Source organism: Balaenoptera acutorostrata, chromosome 17 (genome assembly GCF_949987535.1).
Source record: "Balaenoptera acutorostrata chromosome 17, mBalAcu1.1, whole genome shotgun sequence".
In the NCBI taxonomy this organism is placed as follows: Eukaryota; Metazoa; Chordata; class Mammalia; order Artiodactyla; family Balaenopteridae; genus Balaenoptera; species Balaenoptera acutorostrata.
In genome coordinates, this window is record NC_080080.1 from 68889698 (window position 1) to 68909738 (window position 20041).

At 39.2% G+C, this 20041-nt stretch overlaps 1 protein-coding gene across 1 annotated transcript in view; it reads right to left on the minus strand.

Annotated features, from left to right (window-relative positions):
- C17H8orf34 (chromosome 17 C8orf34 homolog) overlaps positions 1–20041 on the minus strand; it is a 115138-nt gene that overhangs the window by 59533 nt on the left and 35564 nt on the right. Inside the window, 2 exon segments of the mRNA XM_028167192.2 lie at positions 180–311; positions 5996–6143. Of these exon segments, the coding sequence (XP_028022993.2) occupies positions 180–311; positions 5996–6143 (280 nt within the window).

A 20041-nucleotide genomic window follows, 5' to 3' on the forward strand; every position in this document is an offset into this window, starting at 1 on the left:
AATATGAGTGAGTAGCTATATATAAATAAAGCTCAATGTTAATGCTGAAACAAATGTGAAATTCATTAGAATAGCCAGAATATCAGATAAAAAGTTTGGCTTCAATTCTTACCTTTTCTTCATTTTACTAACACACACTTACATACATTAAGTAATATATGAATGACAAACTTCCTTACATGATTTTGATTCTGGTGATGGTGGAGAAATATTAGACACAGCAAGGTCGCTCTTTGACTTTTTAGGCTTCTTTGCATTTAACTGCCAGGGTTTATCATAGTTTCTGAATTCCCTTCTTGTTCCTTTATGTTCTGTTAAAACAAAAAAAAAATACATATAAAAATAGTAGTGATTTCATGATTGGTCAAAAACTAAATCCATGAAGTAATTAGATATACCTGGCAAAAGCTATGTCACCTCATATCAAAATAATGCAAATGCCCCAAAGTATTACTTGCTTTATTTCTCCTGTAAATTTGAGTTTTGAATTTGATATGAATTAGCTTATATATTAATATGATTAAGATCATGGTAAACTGTGAAATTATTCGAAAGTCTTTTTAAGGCACAGATTACTTAACATAACACTCTATAAATGGGTGTCATGGAGTAAAGCCTTGTATTCTGTTGTAAATAAAAACAGCTAAATGTTTAAGTAAATTTTACTCATTTGATGCTACCTTATCGTATTCACTACGGCACATAAAACCACTGGTGCTCACCTACACTTCCTCCATAGTCTCTCTCATTTTTTCCACTGTTCTGTTCAAGAAGGAGTAGTTCAACCACCTTTACTGAAAGCTGTAGTTCCCCTTCAAAGGTGGTCAGTGTCATACCAACTTCCAAATGAAATGATCTTTCCAGGAGTTCATCTCTCTTAACTTCTTTGCATTCCATATTTTTAGACAGACTTACATTGTGGAATTTTTTCTTCTCTTATTCTCAGGGCATTACATTCTCCTCATCCCCATATCACCTATCTTACTGTTCCTTCTCTGTCTTATTCATGCTTTCTTATCTTTCATCTGTATGACATTCCTTAGTTTCCTTCTGCCTTCTTGTGTAAATTTAAACAGCTTCAAACCATCCCAGCTCTATGGATGACTCATAAATCTTTCTCTGACTACCCACTTATAAATACCAAGTAGACATCATGAAATATTATAGGGATTCCTCAAATTTTCATGTTAAGTTTGTACTTAATGAGCTGTTATCCAATTTTTCTACTTCCAACATCCCATTAAATACCAAAAGAGGCACAAATATTCTAAAACACTAGGAACAGAAATATTGGTCTATATTCTGCCAGAACCCAGGAAGTATTTCCATAGATAGAATTAAGACAAAAGATCGGCATATCAGAAAGAGACTGAAAAATTTCTAGACATCCACAATGCTTGCCCCTACCTCAGATTTATCTCCTTATATTGTTTCACAATCTATCAGAATTTGGCATTTTACATACAAACTAGAACCATACTGTCTTCTAGTGCAACATAGCTAAAAGAATAAAAAATCACGGACACAAAACATAGCATCTCACGATACAAAGAAAAACTAAAAGGAGCCAGAAACAATGATATATTGGATTTTGTGGCTTTTTCAATTCTCCACTATTGGAAAGAAAAAAAAATTCACATTAATTTAAATATTCCAGCAATGATATTGTTTTTATTTAGTCAGTTAAAAAGAAATGAGAGACAGAAAGTCACTTGTCAGTCTAGCAGAGACCTACAGGATTTGACTGATACTGGAAATTTTAGTAGCAACCATGATTTCACCTGTCTCCCCCAAATTTTTGAAAACTAACTAAACGGTTCCAAGCTATATGGTGAGGGAACAAAAAAGAAGAGTCTACCTACACTATTTATTGACAAACCTGAAACTAGACAGAACATTCCTCATTTAAATGCAAATAGACAGAAAATAAATATCATTTTAAGAAGGAAGATTCAGTATAAAAAACAAAAATACATCATTCAAAATATAGAGGAAATTCACAGTTTGGGGAAAGATTTACTATGAAAAAACCTTTAAATTTTACAATGTGGCTATTTTACCTTCTTAATAAAAATAAAAGAAAATAGAGTCTGTGAAGCAGAAAGAAATGAGAAAAGAGATAAAACATAAAAATATAACTGCTAAGAGAAATTAAAGAAGATAAGGAAACACTGACAGGAAGCTAAAATGCAATACGTACCAACATTTAAATTTGTGTACAAAGCCAGAAAGAGAAAACCAATACTACAGAAAACTGAATCAGTGACACACAGAACATGCTTGACAAACCTCCCTAGAAGTTATCAATAAAGAAAACTCAATTTATACATAGTTGATTTTCTTGAAGAAGAAATCAAAACAAACACAACAGAAACATTAACTAAGTACACAAGAAGAAAACTGTTCTAGGCTGAAGACCTGGGTTTGCTAATTGAAAGGATTCACTGAATAAAATGAAAAATTAAAGAAAAAAGACAAACATCTACATGTAGTCCCAGTAAAACTTTGGAATATCAGAAATAAAGAAAAAACAAATCCCATAAGTATTTAATAACAGAATATCAAAAAATGAGTAAAAACAAGGTTGCTTTCAATTTTCTCCTAGACATTAAATGACAGGCTTCTGAGAAGATGTTATGTCCCAAGATGCTGGATACATTTAAAAGCAAAAAGAGGGCACCTTCAGATACTTTCAAAAAGACCTATATATTTTGACGATTGAGACATTTTCTAACTAATTAGAAAAAGCACCAAAAGAAATAATTCAAAATTACAGTTACAGTTTAAACTGGCATTATTTACTGTCACTTGAATTATAACTTCATCAGTTAATATTCACAACCAAGAATTAGTCTATGCTTTCCTTCTCCCTCCTGCCATACCCTTCCCTCTAAAATCTTTCCTCTTCACCTCCTGGGGCATACGTTCCACGGTAAACAAACAGCCCTCTATCTTCAAATCCCCTCCTTCAAGTCAGAAGAGCCACTCATTCTTTCCACAAGGGCACTCCCGCCTCTGCAGTTTCCTGGAATGAAGGGTGTTCATTCCCCCACGTGTCACCTGCCACAGACTGCGTTTTTCTGGTCCATCCACGTTAAGCTGAAAGCTTCTCCTCTCTTGTGGTAAGTGCTGCCTGTCTACACTGCTCACCCCTCCTCATTACTGCATCTTTCTGCTCCTGATTTCTGCCGCAGCCCTACTCGAGACACTGGCACCGTCACCCTTGACCTTTTAACAGCGAGAATGAAACCCTGGTGACCTCTTAATCCTTAAACAAACCGTGCACTGAACCTCATACTTCACTGCCCTCCTCAACTCTAAAGAGCTTCACTTCCCTGGACATCACACACCCCCAAACTCAGGTCACCCACAGGACGTTCTCATCATCTGCAATCATTCCACCTCAAAAGTCTTGATCCCAAATATCACAATTTCCCTGTCCTTCTCAATCTTTCATGTTTTCACCACACCTCCCCTTACACAGGCCTCTCAAAGGTTTTTAGCTCTCTGACTTGCTTTTTATGTCTAAACTGTTTCCTTGCTCCCTACCCTCTCATACCAGACCACGTGCTTTGATCACTTGCACAATTTACTCAGAAATACCCTCAGCTCCTTCGCAGAACCGCTCTTCCAGCCTCCATCCTCACTAGGGTACAACTACAGTTCTCATCAGTCTCTCAAACGGCTTTTCTGTCCCTCCTCCCAGCACTTCGGGGCACTATGGGGAAAAATCACAATCTTGCCCACGGTTTCCGTGATTAATTCATGTCTTGAACTTCAGATAAGCCCCAGAACTGCTTTAGTCTTTTTTATTTTCCTTTGCCAACTCTTTTTGTCTTCCCCATGGTGACTTTTCACAATTAATATCATTCACTTCAATCTCCCCTATTCAATCCCCAAACCTCTTGCCCTCAGCAAACAACCTCACTTCCTAATAAACAGGCAAAATTTAAGGCAAAAGATATCATCTCACCCTTGCCTTCTCCTACTCCATCTCCTATTCTAAATTTGACCACAACTTCTTCCATTCTCCCACTCACATGGTTTTATTGTGTACAATCCTGAATGCCATACCTGCGACTCCTGCCTTAACCCATTCCCAGAGTTTTAGACTCATATCCAACAGCCTGCTGGAATTATGTACTAAGATACCCCACAAGAAATTCAAATTCATCCAAAGGAACTGGACTTATTATGGGTCTTCATAGATTTAGTCCTGTGTTCCCATCTTGCTTTATTAAACAAGCACTTATGCCATTACCCTAGTAAACTGGGAGTTATAATAATCTCCTTCCCTCTCCAAGCAATGAGTCATTAAGTACTTGTGCTAGTCAGAATTCTAAAGTGATCCCCCTTGGTATCTGTCCCTTGATGTTATGCCCTAAATAATTCCCTCCCCTTGAGCGTAGACAGGACCTTTGACTTGCATCAAACCAACAGAATATGGCAAAGGTAATGGGATGTCAATGCCATGATTACATTGTATTATATAAGATTCCATCTTAGTAAACTTCAATGAAAGAAATTCCCTTACTTGTTAAAGAAATAAGCTGCCATGATGCAAGAGTCATGTGGCAAAGAACTGTGGGCTGTACCTATTTGCTGAGAGCAGCCCCTGGCTGAGATCCAGCAAGAAAACAGGGACCTCAGTCACACAGTTGCGAGGAAATTAATTCTGCCGACAACCTGAATGAGCTTGGAAGCAGATTCTATTCCAGCCTCCAACACCCTGATTTGCAGCTTTGTAGATTAAACAGAAGATCTAGTTAAACCCTGCACAGACTTCTGACCTGTGAAAAACGTGAGATATTAAATGTCTGCTGATTAAAGCTAGAGAATTTAATACACTACTGTCTCTCCAGATATGATAATTTATAAATATGGGCTCCTATGAGCTTCAGTGAGCTCATAGATGTTTATCTGGTCCACCTTCAGAAGAATGGTGCCTTCTTTGCAGCTACAAACCAGAGCCTATGCCTAAGAGCCACCCTACTAAGAATCTAACACTAAGAAAGTGAGGCCAAGAAAAACCAAGAGTCCCCTCTTTTGTGTACCAAAAGCTCATATTCTAGTTTCCTGTATGCAGCAGAGAACTTCTGTATGGATAACTAACACCAGAGTTGTCTACATTCTTCAGAGGATACCCTATTCCCTACCCACTTTAGGCACCAATGTGAGAATATAGCCAAAGAAAACCAAAATCCTTTCACGGGATCCCACAGAGCATGACGAGAAGAGAAGCGATGGTGTTCTCCCCGGAAGCATCTGGAATCCTGTCAGTCAGATACCGTGGGAGACAGGTGAGGAGTCAGCTACCCAAGCAACAGGTCTGGGGGGGGAGTGGGGATTTGGGTTTGGAAGTAAATACTAACACCAAACTAACAGACCAGGGTGTAGAAGAAATAAGCTGTCGGACACACATTTTATAAATAAAAATCGAAGTCACGTCTACCCAATTATATCACCAGTGCTAATTGGGGAGGTAAGGCTATTGCATACTTGGTAAGGCTGGTTCCCCAATAGAGTGAATAAAGCTTCCTCAGGTTGAATCTACTACATAAGGTAAAATTAGAACTGAGGGAAACAGAGAGTAATTATCCATTTGGGCTACAAAAAAGGTAACTCTGTAGAAATCTACTGTTTACCTTTCTACACAGATGAGCTCCATAAGCACTTAATTCAAATTCTTCATAAAAAGATAAGAAGTTTAAAATAATGAGTTTTAATTCATATGAAATGAAAGCTTTTCATGCAAATCTGAACCTTATTTCTATTCAGATTGAATACAGAGATGCTCATATTTTGAAGCTAATACATAACAATATATTCAAATTCAAGAAGATTTTTGGACAAATTTTAGCATACAGATGAAGTCTCCGATGAATACATGAAATCCTAGGTGACCGCCTAGATTTACTCATTATAAAGAGAAAGACTTTTGTAAATTTTAGTTTAAATGTATTAACATTAACTGTAAAATATATTTTTCATTTACCTAATGTTTCACTTTCTGCCCAGAGAGCTGCAGATCCAGATAAAGTTCTTTGAAGGTGTCCACGGTTTCCTTGCTTAGACTGAAGATGGTCAATGAGAAATGGGATTGGCTGGTCAGGTGTCTCAGTAATTAACTTGGTCATTAATTCCTGAAGGCAAAGTAAAGCACATGTTTACATCTAATCATAAGAGCAAACACGCCTATATAACTTATTACTGCCAAGCACGACCGCTAATTTAATCCTCATAATAATCTTTTCAGGCAGGCACAAGTTACTGTCATTTCAAGGAAACTGAAGTGCAGAGAAGTAAACTATGTTACACAGCTAATACATGGCAAAGCCAAGATATATTTATTTTTATTATTATATTTGTCCAAAAACATACTAGAAATTTATTCTAAAAAGAATTTTCAATTTCAGATTACTATTTTGAGAGATGCCATTATATAGTAACTTTTCAATAAACCTCACCATATACCTTATATAACCATATCATTTTTCTTTCATAACTATATATAAATATCTCTAAATGAAGAAAATGTTGGAATGAAAGAAACAAGTAACAAGTCACAGCTTCACAGAAACCAAAAAATGTCTTAAACTGGTTCTCCAACAGAAGTTCCTTTTTCCAAAAGCCCTGATAGGTGTTCATTCTTTCTTGTTCTTGTTCTTTCTTTCTTTTTTTTAAGGCATGAAGCAATGGAGAGTCCCATTTTTAGACAGCTCTAATGATGCTTTAAATTGGGGAGAAATCTGCTTAAGGGTAATATCTACACATTGTTTTTGCCAGTCAGGAACAGCAAGAGCAAGTGCCAATTTGTGGTCCATTAGAATCCCCAGACTGTTCTCTGATGAACAGCTGCCAAGCCAACTGAACATCACTTTGTGCTGTGCAACTGGGCTTGTGAACTTGCATGCACCACTCTAGATTCATATTAGTCACATTTCATCATGTTGGGTTTAGCCCAGAATTCTAGTCTGTCAATTGTCATTTTAAGTTCAGATTCTGTGAGAGGCCGTGGTTCTAGTGATACACTGTGTATCAGGTATTAGGACTGCTAATGGAAGGGATACTGGAAATTCCCCATCCCATTGTCTTTTTTTGTTGGTGGCCTATTTCCTTTGCCTTGAATGCTCTTTTCTGGGATGTTCAGATGGCTGGCTTGTCATCATTCAGTCTCTAATGATATCTTCTTAAAAAAGCTTACCCTGGGGCTTCCCTGGTGGCGCAGTGGTTGAGAGTCTGCCTGCCGATGCAGGGGACACGGGTTCGAGCCCTGGTCTGGGAAGATCCCACATGCCGCGGAGCAACTGGGCCCGTGAGCCACAATTACTGAGCCTGCGCATCTGGAGCCTGTGCTCCACAACAAGAGAGGCCGCGATAGTGAGAGGCCCGTGCACCGCGATGAAGAGTGGCCCCCGCTTGCCACAACTAGAGAAAGCCCTCGCACAGAAACGAAGACCCAATACAGCCATAAATAATAAATAAATTAAAAAAAAAAAAAAGACCATCCTTTATAAAAAAAAAAAAAAAAAGCTTACCCTAACGAATCTTCATAAGCTTTTATCACTTCTTTATTTTCTTCGCAGTATTTAGCACTCTCCAGAATCATCTCATTTAATATTTGCTCATCAGTTTGTGCCTGACTCTTCTCCCCCCCTACTACAGCACTAAGACCAAGGACTGGCCTGGTTTGATCTCTACTCTCTCCTTAGGGTCTAGATTCTACCTAGTTCATAGGTGGTGTTGAATGAATGAATGAATATTTGGTTCACTGACCCCAGGTAAATATTAGAAATTAAAATCCCTTATTGTCCTAATAAACAACAATTAAAGCATCCATAGATTTCTTAGCCCAGCAAAATATACTCTTCTGAACTCCTACACAAGAAACTGCTGTCATATCTCAGGGATATTTGTTGACATTTATAATAGTCTAGGAACACATGGATTTATCTGAGTAGAGGCTAAATGGATTTTATAGATGACAAGATTCCAAGTTGATCTCAGAGACATGGATAAAATAATTCAAGGTATTTCAAAAATGTGCAGACTTAACATAAAGTTGGAACTAAAAAGAGGAAAGGATTTCTACTATGAACACACTGTGAAGCAAAATATTTGTCAGACAAATGTAAGCCGTTTTTATATTCTAAAAAACAGGTAAGCAAACAACCAGTTGGCAAAGGTCTTCTTTACTTCTGTTATTTAAAGTCTCAATTATGGTTATAACTTAAGAGGTCATTCCTCTACATGGCAGAGCAATGCAAGTTTCAATTAAAACCCGATTACACAGAAGTAGAACATAATTTAAAACATTTTAGATTTTGCTACCGTAAAAAAGATGCATTATATTCTATTTAAATTAACTGTACATTACAAAAGCTATGAGAAAATAGAGAGAAAAATAAATAGAAGGACCAACTAGATTACTCTTGTCACAGAAGGCCTGGGCACTCCGATAAAGCAAAATTAGGTCAGATAACAGGGCTTTAAAGCTAAAGCAATTTCTACCCTGAAACCTCTGAAGATCTCATGCACTTTTTCTTTTTAACTTTCAAGTTAGATGGAAAGTTTCTGGGTTTTTTTCCTTTTAAAATAAACTGAAGTGTCCCTCTATTGTCTTTAGAAGAGGGACCATACAGTCATACTAGACCAAGTAGTCACTGTTAATTTTTTTTAAATAGCGTCCGTCTAGTAGCTAGTTTTGGATACCCTTATATTCCATGAATGAATATACGAGATTAAAGACACGGGACAAAAACCGTCATAAACCAAATGAAAAGAGCTTATGTTTGCAATAAGGTGTATTGGGTATCTTGGTTGATCAAGAGTCTAGTTCTAGATTATTGCATTTAAAAGAGGAATTACCCTGCCTCTCAGTCAATCCATGTATATCCACTGGCATTCGGACTTTAATGATTCTGAGGACTTAAACTCTTTCCCAGACGTGAACATTTTAAATCCTTAGATTTGCAAAGATGTTACCGGCAATAAAAAGGCTGGTTTTCCCCACTAGGACTGAGACACACAGAGATAGAACCGAGGGGCCGACAGACCGAGGAGATGAGAAAGGAGCCGCGCACCTTGAAGGTCAGGTGGGAGAGAGACACCCGACCGCAGAAGGTGGTCAGGGACCGGCCACCATAAGGAAAAGAGTATTCCAGAAGAGCGGGCCAATGTCGGGGATGGAGGCCGAACGCCGTCAGGGAATGTTGTGTGCTTCCGGGGAGGGAGAGCGGGGCTCATTTACTATTCTTACCCTGAGCGTAAGAGTTGTGCCATGGAACTCCGGGGTGTCAGAGCCTGACCAACAGAGCGACGCCGCATGCGGCCTTCCCCTGCTGGGCCACCCGTCGCCCACGCGGACGCCAGCCGGCGCGGCACCAACGCGCTCCGCCGACGCTGCCCGCTCTGCCGGACGGCGGCCCCGCGCAGGCGCACTCCGGGGCGCGGACTCGGGCGCAGAGGCGGGCCCGGCGGACCCCGCCCGCCAGTCCCCAGCCCTAGCGGTGCCCGAGCGCCTGAGCGCAGGCTCCCCAGCAAGGGTCCCTGGGGTGTCTGTCACCCTCTTCCTGCCCCGGAATGCAGTCGCCCCCGCAGCTGTCCCGAGGGAGATACACCGACGTGGCTTTTTGGCCGCTGCCCCAAGCCTGTCCCGGGACGCCATCTGCAGAGCCCGGGAACCCTGCCACGCTCTGGATGGCGACCCCAGCGCCCCGGGGGCTGGCTGCAGTGTGCCAGGGTATCCCTGTGTCTACTGAATCGTGTCTGGAGCCAGAAACCCCACCCTCCTGCCTTGCCCACCACGCCAGAGACTTCAGCCTCAGACCCAGTGAGGATGCTTCCCAGCTCGGAGGACCACGAGGACCAGGGCCCGGGCCCCGCCTGACAGTTCCGCGACGAGAGCCCTCCCCAGAGCTCGGGCCTTAGGCTCAGAGGCCGCCCTGAACTTTGGCAAGACGCTTTGGAGGGTACCCGCCTGAGCAGCTTCTACTAATACCCTTGCCTGTCAACCAGGAATCAGGCCTGTAGTGTGGGCCGCCCTCCTCATTGCTCCTTCGGTGGTTTTCAAGCTTTCCTTTAGCCAAGGATCTAATACCCTTGCCTGTCAACCAGGAATCAGGCCTGTAGTGTGGGCCGCCCTCCTCATTTGCTCCTTCGGTGGTTTTCAAGCTTTCCTTTAGCGAAAGATCCCTGGGAGGTTTTGGCTGTGGGCATACATAAATTGAAACAATGGAAATGGCAATAGCACTCCTGTCCTGGAACAAAAACATCGTGGAAATTTTAGGCCAAGGGCTTGGGAATTGATAAAATAAAGGTATTAATTTTAATGTGACCCTGTTTGCACTCAAAGGCTAAAGATGGGGCATTCAAGTTGCAAACAAAATATATTAGCAGCTGTCCTCAAGAGGATTTAACTCATAGTTAATTGATATCAATAATATTACCGATGTAAGCGAGATGCGATAGAAGAAACAGGATAAGGCAGCGATTAGACACAGAGGCTTTGAAATCCTGTGGACACTTTTTCAAATCACTTGTCTTCTACTTAGTAGCTGTATGACTTTGGGGAAGAAACTTAATCACTTTAACGTTCAATACTTCATCTACTAAATGTGGATAATAGTACCTACATGATACAGTGGCCAGGAGGATTAAATAAGATAATGATCGCAAAGCGTTCATAAAGTGCTTGGGATATATGTAGCCTATTGTGATGGGTGGCCTAACATTTTCTTCTAAGGCTGGGAACTGTTTCCCAGAATCTTCTTTATATGATCTGGGTTAGAGTACAGTATCTCAATGTGAGGAATTCATAGAAGACTTAGAAAGTAAGAGAAGCAGAAGAAATTATTCTCTGGAGTTGATTGCAAGCAGATGTGACGGCAGATGAGGGATTCACATCAGCTTCCCAGCAAATTTGTGGAAACCTCCACTGCAGACTGGGATAGCTGTAGGAGTGGTACAAAAGTACTGGAGAAATGCAGCAGCTTCCAGGCAAGGAATTGAAAACCACTTGCTTTGGATATCCAGGTGGTGATTTTCAGGGTGGGCTCCTCCACCTTTGGTGACAGACAGCTCCCCGACCTTCAGCGTTTCCGTGGCCTCTGCGCCCCGACCTTCTAACTCTCCATCATGCAAACTTATTTGTTTTAAACCCCATATGACCCAGATACGGAGTTGCTTCTGTTTTCCTGACTAAACCCCCCTTAATGATCTACCCAAAGGTGGTGTTAGCTAATATTTTCAAGTTTATTATTACTTTTATATATTTATATATTTTTTTATATTTATATGTTTATTACCACTACTGTTATTACCATTTTTATCAGATATTTTTATAGCATATGTTTTTGACAGACTATGTACATTGCATCTTTTTATTGGCTTTATTTTTTCTGATTATAAAACTAATTAATGCTCTCTTAATACAGTTTATTATAAACTGCAGTCTTTAACTTCATGAATATACTATATATTGAGACAGCCCCTGCATTGATATGTTTCCTTTTTTGTTAATTATAATTTTGTTACCAATTCAAATATATTTATTTTTAAAATATAAATATATAGGAAGATAACATTTTGAAAAACAATCTAGAGAACATAAATCATTAATTGCTGACTGCAAATTTGTATTATACATCATGTGAATACATGGAAGTTAGGGCTACTATAACCTTGTATTATATAGAGCATGGCCATAATTAATAAGTTGGAGAATGAATGCTAAATAGCAATAATGACTGTCACAAAATACATTTTAATTTTAACGTCCACTAGATAAAAGCAAAACCATGAGTGAGTTGGTAGCTCATTATAGTCATTTATTATTAAATAATGTGTGAGTAGTTAAGGGAATGAGTAATCAGGCAACAGTAGAAAACATTTTAATAGATTCTTTTCATTTGATGAAAGCTATGGAATCTCTTGGTTAAAAAACCAAAAAGTGCATGTATACACACAAACATCAAATCTTACATAATATTCCTGGGTGTTTACCCACCCATGGGCTAACCCTCTAAGGTTTCATTGACTCCAGGTTAAGAATCCTTGCTTCAGGTCACACAGCAAACAGACAGCATGGCATTCTGCCTAAAAATTTACTTACTTACTTAATTACTTACTTGGGAGTAAGTTACTTCTTACTTCATTCCCTGAGGGGTAAGTACTAGCCTCAGTAGAAAGTTATCAGGAAACAAAATTAAAACCATTTCCAAAATCTCAGGACTTTCTCATCATATAGTCTTTTTGTTAAATCAATAAATATACAGGATATTACACTATAGTAATAATGGAGGTGGTGTCAATCAAATATATTTTTTACTCAACACCATAATTATCTTAAATATTAATTGGCATGTGGCACATTACCATCTGTAGAATATTTTAGTTCAAAGCTGGCATTAAGATCTGACGACTGAATTAATTCATTCTAAATCTGCATATGTTTCAATTTTCTCTTTTTAATTAGGTCTTATTAAAAATTTGCATGAGATCACAACCTTCCACTCACCCTCTCCACCACCACCTGTTTTTCATAAATAGGTAGTTAATGGGCATTGAATTGTCAACAAATAAATGAGAGACTATCCACTTGAAAATCAATTGTCTCCAAAGTAGCTTATTTTTCTGAAACAGCCTTATTTTAAATTGATGTCAGCATTCCCAACTGATAGACTCCCCCTTGGTTTCCACCTCCACCAGAACCCTTGCCTTTTCATTCACTCCATTTTTCTAAATAGAAGTAGAATGGAGAAGGGTTTTTTTTCTGCTTCATTACATCTCTAGGCTCTGTTATGAGTTTTGGCTTTGACAACAAATAGGTTCCAATGCAGCATCTAGGTTTCCATGCACAAGTGAGAAGGGGACAGACATCTGTCTGATGTTTTCCGGTCAGACTCTTCCGTTCACAGAACTCAAACTGTCCTCTGGTTAATCAACCTCCCTCCACCTCAGGACCATGCCCAGGCCCACCCTAAATGTTCTCTCATTCCCAATCAGAACTGAGATTTCACTGGAAGGCTGAGCTCAACAGGAACGGAAGCAATGTGAATAGCAATAATTAAAAGTATCAGTTATTTACTGAGTTTGATAGGCACAAGTGTCAAGTATATTCCATAGATTTAACCACTCACTATACATTAAAGGACTGCATACAAGATGCACAACCCAACTAGGATATATGCACTTTTACAAAGGTGTGTGTTAACTCCCTGCTTATTTCAGGTCACCTGCCCCTCACCAACAACCCACCAATGCAAACAATCTTAGCCACGCATCCAAACACAACCATACAGGCCTAGGGAATAAGAAATTCTCACCCCTGTTTTGAAAGACTCTTTGGCCCTTCTTAAATATCATTTAATATAAAATTAGGTTATGATACTCATTTGTAATACACAGTAAAAGGCAACTAATTTACCTCATTATATATTATAGAATATAATCCAGTTAGGGAAAGTAAAAAAATAAAAGTGAGTAGTTTTATAATGAAGATTAAGAATAACCCTACATCTCTGTGATTATTTAGCTCCTACATCTTAGATCAACAGACAGAAGTGAACTTTGAGGCTCTGGGTCTTAAATATAAATATTCCCAGCAGAGATAGAGTGGACATATTGATCAGGTGCCCACCTGGAGCTATCCGACTGAGGCTAGAGTCGTAAGGACATGAAGAAAATTATAGCCTTTTTAATTGCCATATGAATGTTAAAAATGGCATTAAAAGAAGAAGGAATTGTGGGCAAATGATGACACAGATGCCTACTAAATATAGCTTCAAAGAAGTCACCAGAATAAGAGGAACCACACGGAATTAAAAAAAAAAAAAAAGGCTCTGATCAGCTCCAAGCAGAGTTGGTTAGGCATAGTAAGTGTTTGAATAATATTACAAATACAATTGTACACAACACTCATGCCACTGTATTAAATCATGTGTTTACCAGTTCAGCTCTCTGAAGAGTTCTTGAGGTCAGGAAACATGTCTTAGACATCTTTGTTTCCCAAGATCAAAGAACAGTTCCTGGCACATGTGCTAAAAGAAAGAATGAATAAATGAATAAATCATGTCAATAACTTTACTAAAAACCTTCTGTAGCTGCATTATTACCTGAAAAAAAATCCCCACAAAAAACAAACCCCACATACCTCCCTTCATAGCATTCAAAACTACCTAAACACGATCCCCAACCTGTGGTTTCATCTCTTATAAGATGCTCTAGATTCTACATAGAGCAAAAGTTCCCTTGATACATCTTTCATATCACATATTTATAGTAGGCTCTCATCTCAGAATAAACAAGACTGGCATGGCCCAGGGATTAGGGAGCTTACATTCTTTGGAAGAGTAAGACAATAAACAAATAATAAAATCAATAAGTAAAAAAATATAGATTCTGGAAAGTTCTATGGAAAAAAGGCAGAGATTGTATTAGATAAATGGGGGTAAGATATATTACAGGGAGTGATCAAGAAAGCCTCTCTGAGGAAATGATATTTGATCTGAGACCTGAGGGTAAAACTAGAACCAGACCTTCAAAACTCCAGCAGTTCAGGCAGAGAGAAGAATAAATGCAAAGACTCCTGGGCATTGTGGGGCTTGGTATATTCCAAAGAGCTGTCAAATGCCAGCAGGGAATAGTGAGTTGAGGAGCTAGGCAGATGCCAGAACTTGCAGGGCTTTGTTGGTTGACATATAGACTGAATATTACTTTAAACGGAATGCAAGGCTAGTGAATGATGTTAATTAAGGAATTGAAATTGATTTACCGTTTGAAAAGATGTGCCGAAACTGTTCAGAGACTACTGAACTATATAGTGGTGTTTTAAGTGAGGGTGCAAAGCAATGTCCTGACTTTATACATAACTTTCTAAAAGTAGACCTGACCCGGCGAGGAGTGGGTCAAATCAGCGTAAAGACTGAATCACCCAGGTGCTGGGTTTGAATGACTGAGCTGATGTCAGTGCCATTCACTATAATACGGAGCAATGAACAAGGGATGGTTCAGTGGTGGAAGACCAAGAGTTCCAACATGAACATGGGAAAGGAGCTGTGAACTAGCCAGACAGAAGAGACAGATAGTGTTCACAGCAACTTTTCAATTAATATTTTTCAATGCTTACTTTAGAATGACCATCATTCTCTTTTATTTGTGCAACAGATATTTATTGAGCGCTCACTATAAACTAGACACTGTGCGTTTCAGCTGGTCAGTGAACAAAACAGAAAGGTATCCCTGCTCTGCAGTTGTTGGTCTGTGGGTTTCCTCTTCAGATTGTCTGGAAGTAGGAAACAAGTGTCAACAGCAGAAACAGAGAATGGGAGATGAAGACTGGGAGTTTTGAGAAAAGGGAAACAAATGAAAAATAGTGACCCAGGAGTGTAGGATTACCTGGCCACTTGAGATTTGTTGTCACAAATTTAAAGTAAGACAAGTTTGTGTGGTAGCATGTTTTTCTCCCAGCCCTGTTCAGCTGCACAGGTGTAGGCATGAAAGAGGCAAAAATTTGTATTTAGGCAGGTTTATGGTTTAACTAATTGAGTAGGATGAGCTGAGACAGGGGCAAGGTAGCAATACTTGGGAGTACGTGCAATGGAAGAATTGTAACGACTGGCCACTGGCCCCGGAATTTAAGCTGAGCAAGGACATCAAAGAGGTAAGGGAAAATGAAAATGTGGTAGGATCAATGGATTGGACATCCAGGTAGGGTCAAAGAAAAGTTGGGGTTGGGATACTAGAGGCAGTGAGCTAGATAAAGAGGAGAAGACAGTTGGAGAGAAGGATGCTTGCAAGTGAGACTCTGGAGAACTGCAGTTATTGAGTAACAACAAGAGGAGTGGCTAAGACAGGAAATAAGGTGAAAAATAGATCACTGGGTGAGAGGAGTTCAACAAAGAGGTCAGTGTGATGGAAAGGTCATTTACATGTATACAAAAATTGCAAGAATGAACACACATGTAGTATTAGAAAGAATGGCAGTATATTGTGTTAAAGCTATTGAGAAATACAGGGGAACCACCCAGACGTCTATAGAGTTAAAACTATTGAGGAATATAGGGGAACCACCCAGGGGTCTATAAAAGTTACAACTGAGGTGGTAGGCAATATAATCTGATGACACAGAGTTGAAAGATAGGTCTATTTTTAAATTTTTCCTTAAATCTAGTAAGTCTAAAACATTTAAGTATGAATGTTTCCTCTTTATTAGAAATATTTCATCAGCAAAAAAAATTTGGGGGGAGAATGGATACATGTATATGTATGGCTGAGTCGCTTTGCTGTGCACCTGAAACTATCACAACATTGTTAATCGGCTACACTCCGATATAAACTAAAAAGTTTAAAAAAATTTTTTTCAGCTAGGGAAAAAAACATACTATTATTATTAAAATCCAAGATTATAAAACATTAGATGAATATACAGATTTATATATTCATTTTCAAAGAAAAATTATAGCTAATATGCAGAACACCAAGTCAATGTACAAAAAAAAAAGTTAACTGATAAGGCACTTAGTCCTAAACCAACATTAAACTAAAAGTCATGGCATTAAGCATAGACAGAAATTCTTACATAAATTAATTTAGCAGCATGCTGGCATCAAATATTCTCTACGGTTTATGGAAAGTAAAAGAGCAAATTGACATCATTAGTAATTGTAATAAATTTCTATTTTACAGACACCTAATACCCCATTCACAGAAAGTATGTGCTAAAATCTCTCTCTCTCTCTCTCTCTCTCTCTCTATATATATATACACACAGAGAAAGAGAGAGAGATTTTGTATGTATATATATATATATATATATATATACACTCTATGTAGGCTTTGTAGAGTTATATATGTTTTGATAAAAACAGACATCATGTGCTTAAGACTAAATTCCTTAATGAACAATAAACAGCAATCAGTTTCAATAAACTCACTGAATTCAACTAGGCTCACTGCAGCTGGTAAATCACAAGGTGATTTAGAAAGATTCACAATCACTCAATAAAATCCATTTTCTGCTGAGGCAATGAATAATCTTGCCAGCTGTTGTCAAGATGGTTTTACATATGAAGTATGCCGTGTATGCTTATATATTTTTATTTGACCAAAAACATTTTCCCTCAACACTGAACCTAGACCACAAACACTATTTGGAAGCAGTGGCTCTGTAATGTTTAACGGGTTAAATACAAGTTGGTTTCTTGTATAATACAGTGGAATGACCTTACAAACCTACACAATGACTAGCCTCATGCCCCAGGGTCCTATTAGAATAACAGAAGAGATGTTATGTAAAAAATGAAAGCACAATAGCACGGGAAAACAAGAAAGAGTGCCATCAATGGACTGGAAATTTTGAGAAACTCTAAAGCATGAAGAACTAAGCAGATGGGGTAAGACTAATGGTTACATTAGAACAGCCGAGACACTACAGCCCAAGACACCAGAAGGAAGTTCTCTTCTTCCCAAGAGAGCCAGAGAGACCATTCCAGCTAAAGCACCAACCATAGGCCAAGAAGAAGCCATCAGTGTAATTCATTAAAGAACTACATTCGGAGCAGCTGGGCTTGTTGAGACCCATCTCCCTCTTCTAAGGGATGCTGTTGGCAGCTGGGGCTTTTACACATAAAGTGAGGTCAGAGAACTCTTTTTTTTTTTAAATTAATTAATTAATTAATTAATTTTTGGCTGCATTGGGTCTTCGTTGCTGTGCGCAGGCTTTCTCTAGTTGTGGAGAGTGGGGGCTACTCTTCATTGTGATGGGAGGGCTTCTGATTGCAGTGGCTTCTCTTGTTGCAGAGCACAGGCTCTAGGCACACAGGCTTCAGTAGTTGTGGCATGTGGGCTCAGTAGCTGTGGCTCGCGGGCTCTAGAGCTCAGACTCAGTAGTTGTGGCGCATGGGCTTAGTTGCTCCGCGGCATGTGGGATCTTCCCGGACCAGGGCTCGAACCCGTGTCCCCTCCATTGGCAGGCAGATTCTTAACCACTGCGCCACCAGGAAAGTCCCCAGAGAACTCTTTGCCAGTGCCATCTGTCTAAGAAATGACTCCAGGAATAGCTGTAGAGTCCAAGAAGAAGCAGAGTACAACTTGAGGTAACCCTGGGCTCCACATCTCATGGAAGGTGAAGACAGAGTCTGGTGAGTGAACTACAGGAAAGCTTTCTACCCCCAGAGCAGGGCCCTCCTTTCCTGGGGACGCTGGATTTCCACCTGCATATTGTACAAGGAAGTCTGATTGCTAAGCTCTCTAAGCCCATTCACCCAGCTTTCCCAGTCAAGGAAGAGGTCAGATGGGGAATCTACTCAAGTACAGAGGAACCCATACAAGCTACCTGTAATAAGAAATCTTATCTTTCATTCATATATATGAATCGACAACCAGAAATCACCAGAAATTTTAGGAAAAATTGTGCAAGTGTATAAGTAAGACAACTGAGACGAGAAGAAATAGAGCAATTTCAGGAAACTACTGGAAAGAGTGTTACATTTATAAAACAAGAACTTGCTGCCATGAAAAATAAGAAATCTAAGGAAAATATTACATAGCATCGATGAGGATTAAAATAGAATTGCAAAAATCAAAATATAAATGCAAGGACTAAATAAATTCAAGGCAATGTAGTGATCTAAAAACTAAAGTTGGATAAATCTAATGATAAATGAAATAAAAATACAAAAATTGGGAAATATACACTAAGAGGTATGGAAGTCAAGATATGGAAGGCCCACCACTCTTTTAAGAAACATTTCAGAAGAATACATTGACAATGCCGATAAGAAAACAAAGAAAAATACAATAAAAATTCCCTAAGCTAAAGAGATATACCCAAAGCACCAGACTGAAAGAGCTCAGAACTAATGAAAAGACCCTTAACTAAAAATACCCTGATGAAATGTTATGAGTTCACAGACAAAAATAAAATAATAAAAGATGTCAGAGGGGAGAAGTGCTGCCTTATAAAATAAAAAGAATCTGAGTGATATTAAACTCCTCATCAGTAAAACTCAATGTTAAAAAACAAAAGGGCTGTAAACTTTAAGATGCTCAACTGGGGTGAATGGGGGACATGACCTTAGAATTGTATGAACGGGCCAGGATATAAATCAAATGTGTGGGAAAAAATAAGGATATTTTCAGACATGAAATTCAGAGAGTTTATTTCCCCCCCTCCATGAAAAAAAAAAGTTAAAGAGATGCTCTACAATGATAAAAAAGGAATCTAAGTAAAAGCATAATATGAATATAAAAACCAAAGGCAGCCAGGTATTCAGAAATATGGTGAAATGCTAGAAAGAATTTTTTAATATAGAATTTGACCTTTAGTAAGTTCTTCAGGTAGTAATATTTTAGTAAAAGGTGATGACTTTTCCGTTTTTCTGGGTATAGTCACTCTACATGACTCTGCAGCCCCACACCTCGCGCTTAGCCTCCACGGTGTCCTACTTCTGGGGCAGGTTGGCTTTCCTCTCCCTGATACGCCCACACCACAGCTCCACCCAGAGAAGATGCTCACACAGCCCCTTACACGCCAGTCCACCCAAAGAAGCAGCCTTCCGAGACATCACCACTGGGATCTGCAGAAAGAACAGTGTTGCCCAAGAAGGTCCAGTGCAACTGGATGACCTTCCTTCACCCACAAGGCTCTCAGGAGGTCCCATCGTGCCTCACCTCTCCCAACTGTGTCATCAACAGAAACACAAGCCTCCCAGTTTAGCGCCCAGACTGTCATACCCATAGTCTTCTGTATATTCACACATCTAACCTATCTTCACCCCCTCTCTATGATTCCAGACCCTTCCACCACATTCTATGACGGTACACTGAAAGAAGGGTGGAAACCATGTTTAAATTTACTGAAACTGAAGCCACCAGCAGACCAGCAGATCAAATCGTCCATGTTGTTCCTCCCATTTGTTTCCTCTCTGTGTCCACACAGGCGTTTAGCCCATGGTTGGGTCCCCAGCACCAACCCCTGCTTTACGTTTCACAACCTCACTCCCTTCCTCTTAACACTCAACTCTCCACCCTGTAAATGAAA